This window comes from Myiozetetes cayanensis, unplaced genomic scaffold, assembly GCF_022539395.1.
Source record: "Myiozetetes cayanensis isolate MyiCay16 unplaced genomic scaffold, myiCay2020 scf45, whole genome shotgun sequence".
NCBI lineage: Eukaryota > Metazoa > Chordata > Aves > Passeriformes > Tyrannidae > Myiozetetes > Myiozetetes cayanensis.
In genome coordinates, this window is record NW_026087687.1 from 679,402 (window position 1) to 687,770 (window position 8,369).

General features: G+C 70.7%; 1 protein-coding gene across 2 annotated transcripts; it reads left to right on the forward strand.

Annotated features, from left to right (window-relative positions):
• Positions 1–1,217: 1,217 nt before the first annotated feature.
• On the forward strand, positions 1,218–8,263 carry GAREM2 (GRB2 associated regulator of MAPK1 subtype 2). 2 transcript variants are annotated; one of them, XM_050330855.1, is made up of 6 exons: positions 1,218–1,380; positions 2,772–2,912; positions 4,704–4,834; positions 5,264–6,355; positions 6,879–7,036; positions 7,148–8,263. In XM_050330855.1, the coding sequence occupies exons 1-6, from the start codon at positions 1,269–1,271 to the stop codon at positions 8,007–8,009; spliced, it is 2,496 nt and encodes an 831-aa protein (XP_050186812.1). In that variant the 5' UTR covers positions 1,218–1,268; the 3' UTR covers positions 8,010–8,263. The 2 variants fall into 2 exon arrangements, with proteins under 2 accessions (XP_050186812.1, XP_050186813.1); XM_050330856.1 differs by lacking the exon at positions 1,218–1,380 and adding an exon at positions 1,975–2,082.
• The last annotated feature ends 106 nt before the right edge of the window (positions 8,264–8,369 follow it).

Below are 8,369 nucleotides of genomic sequence, written 5' to 3' on the forward strand. Positions count from 1 at the left end.
TCCCTGTCAGCGAGCCTTGAGTTTTCCCCATTATCCTCCTGCTGCTGTGTCCTCCCTGCTGTCCCTGTCCCTGCTCCATCCCTGTCCCTGCTCCATCCCTGTCCCTGCTCCATCCCTGTTCCATCCAATCCCTGCCCCACCCTGTCCGCCAGCAGCCCCCGAGCTTGGCCTGGGGGTGCGTGGGGGGAGTCCGCGGGGTGGCAGGGGACAGCACACGGTGACATTGTCCCCAGGGCTGGGCACTGGCCCCGCAGGCGCTTTCTGCTTCCTCCCTTCCTTCATCCTGCTCATCCCAGTCTCCAGCCGTGCGGGGCTGTGCGGATACAGCCAGAAAAGGGGGTCGGGGGGGAACACGACACTCCAGAGCTCGGCCTGGGCTTCTCAGGCCCCCGGCTGTGAGTGAGCGTGTCCCCAGCGCGGGGGGTGCGGGGACACCCCGGCTCTGGTGTCCCCAGCTCAGGGTGGCCGCGAGTCCCCACCTGCAGGACCCCTGCTCGGTGTGACGGTGACGTCCCTGCCGGGGGTCCCAGGACAGCGCTGTCCCTGCCGGGGGGGTTCCCGTGACGACGATGCCCCTGTCGGGGGTCGCCCCGACTGAGGTGTCCCTGCCGGGGTCCCCCCTCTCCCCGTGCCGGTGTCCCGGTGTGGGAGCGCTGGGTCGGGGGTCCTGGACGGGAGGTCGGGTGTGGGGCGGCATCGGGGTCCCCAATCTGTCCCCCACTGGTCCCTCTGTGCCCCCCGTGCCTCGCAGCCCCGCCTTGGAGCTCCCCCGGCAGCTCCCGGCGACTCCGCTCCCCGGCAGCGGGACGGGGCGGGATCGGGGGGCTCCGGGGTTCCCCCTCGCCCCGTTCCCTCGGCGGTCAGAGGGAGCCAGACCCGCGGGACCTCAAAGGGAGCCGGGGCTGAGCCCCCCGGGACCCCGGAGGGAACCGGGGCTGAGCCCCCCGGGACCCCGGAGGGAGCCGGGGCTGAGCCCCCCGGGACGCGGCCCGAGCCGCCCTCCCCGCGGGGCAGCGCGTCCCCCCCGGGGCACTCCCGGAGCGGCCCCTCCTGGGGATGCCCAGCTCGGGGCCCGCCGGGGTCCCCGCCCGCCGCCGCCTCCCCCGCCCCCGCCGGGGTCCTGCCTGCCGGGGCGGGCGGGCAGGAGGCCGGGGGCGGGCGGGGGCGGTCCTCCTGCCCCGCTCCTGCCGCCCCCGCCCCGGCCCCGGCCCCGGCCCGGCGGCGGCGGCGATGGAGCCCGGCCCGGGGCCGGCCTGAGCCGCGATGCGATGGAGAAGCTCGCGGCGGGGCTGGCCCGGCTCCGCTGGAGCCCCGCGGCGCTGCCCCTCGACGCCATCGTGAGCCAGTGCCGCCTGCCCACCCTCGTCTGCCTCGGGCAGGGTGAGCCAGGCGGGGGAGCGCCCCGGGGGATGAAGGCTGGAGGGACGAGGAGGAGGAGGAGGAGGGAGGGAGGGAGGTTGGAGTGGTGGGGAGGAGAAGGGGGGTGGGAGGAAGGCTGTGGAGGGACCGGGAGGAGGGAGAGAGGGAGGATGGAGGGGACAGAGAGAGGGAGGCTGGAGTGATGAGGAGGAGGGAGGAAGGATGGAGTGATGAGGAGGAGGGAGGGGTGGAAGGCGGAGGGATGGGGAGGAGGGAGGAAGGCTGGAGAGTGAGGAGGAGGAGGAAGGGAGCGAGGCTGGAGCGATGGGGAAGAGGGAGAGACGAAGGATGGAGGGACCAGGAGAAGGGAGGGAGGAAGAGGAGAGAGGGAGACTGGAGTGATGATGAGGAAGGAGGAGTGGAGGGCAGAGGGATGGGGAGGAGGGAGGAAGGCTTGGAGGGAGAGATGGAGGGTGAAGGGGCAAGGGGGGAAATAGAGAAGATGGAGAGGTGAGGAAGAGGAGGGAAGAAGACTAAAGGAATGGAGAGGAGAGAGAAAGGGTAGATGGAGGCTAGAGGGATGAGGAAGAGGAGGGAGGAAAGCTGGAGGGACGAGGAGGAAGGAGTGGGGAAGGCTGGAAGAAGAGGAGACGAAGAAGATTGGAGGGTGAGGATGAGAGAGGAAGAAGACTGGAGGGACCAGGAGAAGGAAGGGAGTGCGAAGTGAGGAGGAGGAGGGAGGGAGGAAGGCTGGGGGGCGGGTGAGATGTGCCCAAGCTGCTGTCCCGGGTCCAGGGCTGGTCGGATCCCCGGGCCGAGGGCTGGGGCGGCGGGCCAGGGCTACCCTCACGGGGTCCCTGCGCTCCTGCCCAGAGGGGGTGAGGGGGTGTGGGGCAGCCCCCCATGAGCCCAGCTCTGGTCCCCCTTGTCACCTTTGCCGGGTGACGCCGGAGCTGCTGGCACGGGCCGGGAGCCACCGCGTCCCTCTCCACGCTCCTGGGGACACGGCCTGGCCGGGGGTCCTGGCTGTGACCCCTGCCCGCCTGGGGGGGGTTGTGGGGTTCGGGGAGCGGGGGGCGCAGGGGGTCACCCTGGCGTGGCAGTGTCACCCTGGCGTGGCAGTGTCACCTCAGGCGTGCAGTGTCACCCGGCGTGCCCGAGAGGCCCAGGCACAGGGGTGCTAGGGGCCCTGGGGGTGTCGGGGTGCCTCCATGGGGAGCGGGGGCCCGCGCCGGGCCCGGCTCAATAAACTTCTTGTTTGCGGCGGCTGCAGCTTTTCAGGGGGACAAAGAAATTGTTTCCGGGCAACTGGCAGCTCTTGGCAGCGGCACCTGCTCATCCCTCGCTCCGTCCGGCGGCGCCCGGGGGGGCGGGGGGGTCCTGGGGGTGGTGACAGCCCTGTCCCCCCGCAGGGGAGCGCGTGGAGGGGGTGACGGCCCAGGACGTGCTGCTGGTCCACTCGTGCCGGCAGTGGACGACGGTGACGGCGCACAGCCTGGAGGAGGGACACTACGTCATCGGCCCCAAAATCGACATCCCGCTCCAGTACCCAGGTGGGGCCGGCTGGGGACGGCGGGGACGGTGTCCCGGGGCGACAGGGCCGGGCCCTGCCCCTCGGCCCGCTGGGGCTGCGCTGGGGCTGCTCCAGTGCGGCCCGGACCGGGCAGGAGCTGCTCTGGGTTGGGGGCTGCTCCCCCACCCTGCCCTGCCGGGGCTGCGGGGGCTGCAGAGGGGACGGGCAGGGACGGGGACAAGGGTGGGATGGGATGGCATGGCATGGCATGGCATGGCATGGCATGGCATGGCATGGCATGGGGCGGGATGGCATGGGATGGGATGCAGACAGGGGTAGGATGGGATAGAACTGGGAACGGGAGAGGGGTGAGGATGGGATGGGATGGGATGGGATGGGATGGGATGGGATGGGATGGGATGGGATGGGATGGGATGGGATGCAGACAGGGGTAGGATGGGATAGAACTGGGAACGGGAGAGGGGTGAGGATGGGATGGGAACAGCAGGCAGGGATGAACCACGACGGGGAAGGGATGGGACAGGGACGGTGATGAGGATAGGATGGGATAGGGCAGGCTGGGGAGGAGCTGGGGCTGGGAGGAGGATGGGATGAGGATGGGAAGGGGTTGGGAAGGGGCTGAGATGAGGATGGGAAGGGGCTGGGAAGGGACTGAGATGAGGATGGGATGAGGATGGGAAGGGGCTGGGATGAGGATGGGAAGGGGCTGGGAAGGGGCTGGGAGGAGGATGGGATGAGGATGGGATGAGGATGGGAAGGGGCTGGGATGAGGATGGGAAGGGGCTGGGAGGAGGATGGGATGAGGATGGGATGAGGATGGGAAGGGGCTGGGAAGGGGCTGAGATGAGGATGGGAAGGGGCTGGGAAGGAGCTGGGATGAGGATGGAAAGAGGCTGGGAGGAGAATGGGATGAGGCTGGGAAGGGACTGGGGCCGGCAGTGCAGACAGAGGTGCTGAGCTGCCGGCCGCCGCCGCAGCCAGAGCCTTACCGACCCCTGTAAGTGGCGGCGGGCGGTGATGAGTCCTGCTAATGAATAAATGATGGGCAGTGGAGCGGGGGAGGGGTCAATCACCGGACCCGGGGGATGAGGAGGGGAGGGCACTGCGTTAACAGCCTTGGGGGGGCTCTGCCGTGCCCGGCATGGGGGGCTGCCCCCGCTGCAGCCTCGGCGCTCGCGTGTGCCCCGGGGCCTGCGAGGGGCAGCCGTGCCCGGCTCCCCGGCGAGGGGCAGCGGCCTGGCGCGGGCAGGGGGGATTAATATTCCCCTCAGGTCCGTCCCCGCCAGCCGATGCCGCCGGCGGCGCTTTGGCTGCGGCCGCTGCTCCCCCCGTTCCTGCTCCTGCCTCTCCCTCCCGCTGCAGAGCCCCCGGGCCCCCTCCCAGGTCCCCTCCCACCCGAGGCGTGGGGCAGAGCGGGGGTTCTGTGCCCTGGCGGGGCTGGGACCCGAGTTTGGGGTTTCTCGGGGGTAACGGGCACCCCTTGCAATTTTGGCCGCTCTGAGTCCCTCCACCCACAGGGACACTTTTGGGGGGCCCTGCAGCTCCGGGGATGACGAGTGGCACTGCCAAGACACCCCGTGTGCCCGCCCAGAGCCCCCCCGGGTGCTGCTGTGGGGGTTGCAGGGACGGGGGATGCTCTGGGGTCCCCGCAGGAATGTCCCCAGAGGTGTGGGGGGGACCCCAGGCCGTCCTCAGGGTGGTTGCCCCCCCCGAGAGGGGCTGTGGTGGCCCGAGGGGGGTGACAGCAGTCCCTGGGACAAGTGCTGCAGCCGGGCTCCTCTCACCTGCGTGGGATTGGGGGACCCCGCAGGGAAGTTCAAGCTGCTGGACCAGGACCGGGACATCCGAGAGCCCGTGCAGTACTTCAACAGCGTGGAGGAGGTGGCCAGCACCTTCCCGGACCGCATCTTCGTCATGGAGGCCATCACCTTCAGCGTCAAGGTCCGCGGGGACAGCGGGGGACGGGGCTGGGACTGCAGGGAGCGGTGGTGGCACGTCAGGGGACAGCGGGGACAGAGGTGGGGCGGGAGGGGGGTGTCGGGAGCGGGGCGAGGCGGCAGGGGATGGTGGTGGGACATCAGGGGGCAGATGGGGGACATCAGGAGAGAACAATGATAGGACAGCAGGGAGCGGTGGCACATGAGGAGGTAACGGTGGGATGTCAGGGGTAGGCTGCAGGACACCAGGGATTGTGGTGGGACACCTGGGATGGCGGTGGGATGCCAGGAGATGGTGGTGGAGCACGAGGGATTGTGGTGGGACACCAGGGGATGGCAGGGGGGCGTTACAGGATAGCGGTGGGACGTCAGGGTCGGTGTGGGACGCCCTGGCAGGGCTCTGGTCTCACGCTGGGCTGCGACGCCGGGGCAGGTGGTGTCGGGGGAGTTCAGCGAGGACAGCGAGGTTTACAACTTCACGCTGAACGCGGGGGACGAGCTGACGCTGATGGGGCAGGCTGAGATCCTCTGCGCCAAGACTGTGAAGGAGAAGTCGCGCTTCAACACCCTCCTGCGCAAGCTGGGCAAGGCGGCGCCGGCGGCGGGGGCGCGGCAGGTGAAGGGCAAGATGCCGTGCCTGATCTGCATGAACCACCGCACCAACGAGAGCCTGAGCCTGCCCTTCCAGTGCAAGGGCCGCTTCAGCACGCGCAGCCCGCTGGAGCTGCGGCTGCAGGAGGGCGAGCACACCATCCGCAGCATCATCGAGAAGGTGCGGCTGCCCGTGAACGTGGCGGTGCCGAGCCGGCCCGCCCGCAACCCCTACGACCTGCACGCCATCCGCGAGGGGCACTGCTACAAGCTGGTCAGCATCATCTCCAAGACGGTGGTGCTGTGCTGCATCCTGCGGCGGGACGAGCTGGTGCCCTTCCACTTCCTCCTGCTGACCGACATGCCCCGCTTCCAGCTGCCCGAGGGGCTGCTGGCCGGGGACCCGCAGCTGGAGAAGCTGCTGCGGGACAGCGCCGCGTATTGCCACGACCGCTTCAACCCCGACGAGTACTCGCGGGCCGTGCGGGAGGCCAAGCCGGACTTGCTGGAGGAATGCGCCAGCCCGCGGCGCCTGCGGCTCTGCCTGCCCGCCTGCGCCCGCGACGAGCTCAGCCAGCCCCTCCAGCGCCTCTCCCTCTGTGCCTGCGGCTCCCGGGAGCCCCCCCGGGAGCCCCCCGCCCGCTGCCACGGACCGCGGGGCCTCGGCGGGGCCGCCCCCCGCCCGCCGCTGCCCGACTTCCCCGACCCCGACCGCGAGTACATGACGCCCGACTGGGCCGAGCCCGAGTTCAGGACTCAGGAGCCGCTGGAGATTCCCTACGAGGAGCTCTGGAGCAATGCCGGCCCGGAGGGCTGCTGCGAGCCGGGCAGCACCGGCGGCCGGCCCGACCTGGTGTCCTTCGGCTCCGCGCACCGCCCCGGGGACGAGCCCCGCGGGGACACCCCGCCCCCGGTGCCACCCAAATCGGAGGCGGTAAGAGCCGCGGTCCTGTCCCCGGGGCTGGGGAATGGCACCCCCGGGGCTGGGGAATGACACACCGGGGGTCTCTCAGCCCGCTCACCGCACGGTGATCCCCGTAGCACAACCAGTCCCGCGGCAGGGCCAGCCCGACCCCCTCCCCAGAGCCCCGTCCCCTGGCCCGGGGGTCCCTCTCCATCTCTGCTTGGACACCCAAATCCTCTTCGGTCCCCGGTTCCCCAGGGCTCTGCACCACCGAGGGTACCTGAAGCTCTTGGGCTTCCCAGCACTGCGGGGCACCCAAATCTTCTGACCTTCTCTGCACAACAGAGTACCCAACTTTCAGTACCCAGTAATTTCAGGCTCCCCTTCATCACGGAGTACCCAAATTTTGGAGGGTTTCCCCCGCCAGGCAGTGCACGGGTCCCAGGTGACCCCGCTGTCACCCAGAGCTTCGGGGCTCGATCGTCGCCCTCCAGCCGCGGGGTGCCCCGGCCCCGGGGCCTGGGGGTCTGACGGCGCTCGCCCCCGTTCCCAGGTGAAGGAGGAGTGCCGGCTGCTGAACGCGCCCCCCGTGCCGCCCCGGGGCAGCCGCGCCCCGGGCCCCTGCAGCCCCCCGGCCCCCTTGCGCTGCCCGAAGCTGGCGCCCTCGCCCAGCCCCAGCCTCTCCTACTACTCCTCGGGGCTCCACGACGGGTGAGTGGCTCCGGGGACGCCGCGGGGTGGGGATGGGGCGGCGGGTTGAAGGCCGGGGGTGGAGGGTCCCCGGTGGGGACGGGGTGAAGGTGACGCTCCCCTGCCCGGCAGGTCGGCCCCGCGGAGCGGCAGCGGTTCACCCTCGCCCGACGCCTACTCCCTGTACTGCTACCCCTGCACCTGGGGCGACTGCAAGGCCGGGGAGCCCCCCGGGCGGCCGCTGCCCCCCGCCTCGGCCCAGCCGCCGCCCGGCTCCTGGTCCGACCCCTGGGCATACGCCGAGCCGGGCGCCGGGGCGGGCAGTGGCTGCTCGCCGCCGCTGCCGGGGGCCGAGCCCCCCCTGAAGCCCTTCCGCAGCTGCCCCCGCCTCAAGCCCCCGCACCCCCAGAAGCGCTTTGCCCCCTTCGGCGCCCTCAACCCCTTCGCCGGCGCGGCCGAGTGGCCCGAGAGCCCCGAGTGGTCCAAAGCACCTTCGGCCCCGGCCGCCCCCCCCTCCTCCTCCTCCTCGCCGGAGCCCTTCGCCCCCCTCGAGGAGCCGTCGGCGCCCCCCCGGCCCCCCAAGGGTTTGGAGGGGGACGGCATCGTCATCCGGGGGGCGTCCCCGCTGTCCCCCGCCGTCCTGCGCGGGGCCGAGGGCGTCGCCCGCCTGTACCTGGCCCAGGGTGTCATCGAGGTGCCGCCCGCGGCGCGGGGGGACGGGGGGGCCCCGCCGGCCGCCCCCCGGCCCGGCGGGGACAGCGCGGCCTGGCTGCCCCCCGCCGACCTGTCGGCCCTGTCGCTGGAGGAGGTGTCCAAGTGCCTGCGCTTCATCGGCCTCTCCGAGGACGTCGTGAGCTTCTTCGCCCGCGAGCGCATCGACGGCAGCATCTTCGTGCAGCTCAGCGAGGAGATCCTGGCCGACGACTTCCGCCTCACCAAGCTCCAGGTGAAGAAGATCATGCAGTTCATCAAGGGCTGGCGCCCCAAGATCTAACCCCACGCTGGGGACCCCCTGGCCCCCGGGGAGGTCCCCACGGCACCCGGACCTCGCCCTATTCCCGTCCCTGCTGCAGTGGGGCAGCGCTGGGGCTCCTCCTCCCCCCGGCAGCCCCATTGCCCAGCCCTCCCCCTTCCCATCTTAACACTGGACAGTAATTTTGGCCCTGATGGGCTGGAAAACACTGGATTTTGCGCTGACTGGTTTAACTTAATCCTTGTGGATTAGCACAATAAACGTACGGGAGAGTAACGAGCTGCAGGAGGAGCCCCTTGCTCGGGGAAGAGGGAAAGGGGGAACAGGTGGGGAGGGAGGCTCTGGGGGTCTCTGCCACCCTTGCAGACCCTTCCCACCTCT

Coding starts and splice junctions, on each gene's coding strand:
- GAREM2 (XM_050330855.1), top strand. CDS start 1,269: ATGGAGAAGCTCGCGGCGGGGCTGGCCCGGCTCCGCTGGAGCCCCGCG. Junction 6,356..6,878: donor TGCCACCCAAATCGGAGGCG/GTAAGAGCCGCG, acceptor CCCCGTTCCCAG/GTGAAGGAGGAGTGCCGGCT. Junction 7,037..7,147: donor TCCTCGGGGCTCCACGACGG/GTGAGTGGCTCC, acceptor CCTGCCCGGCAG/GTCGGCCCCGCGGAGCGGCA.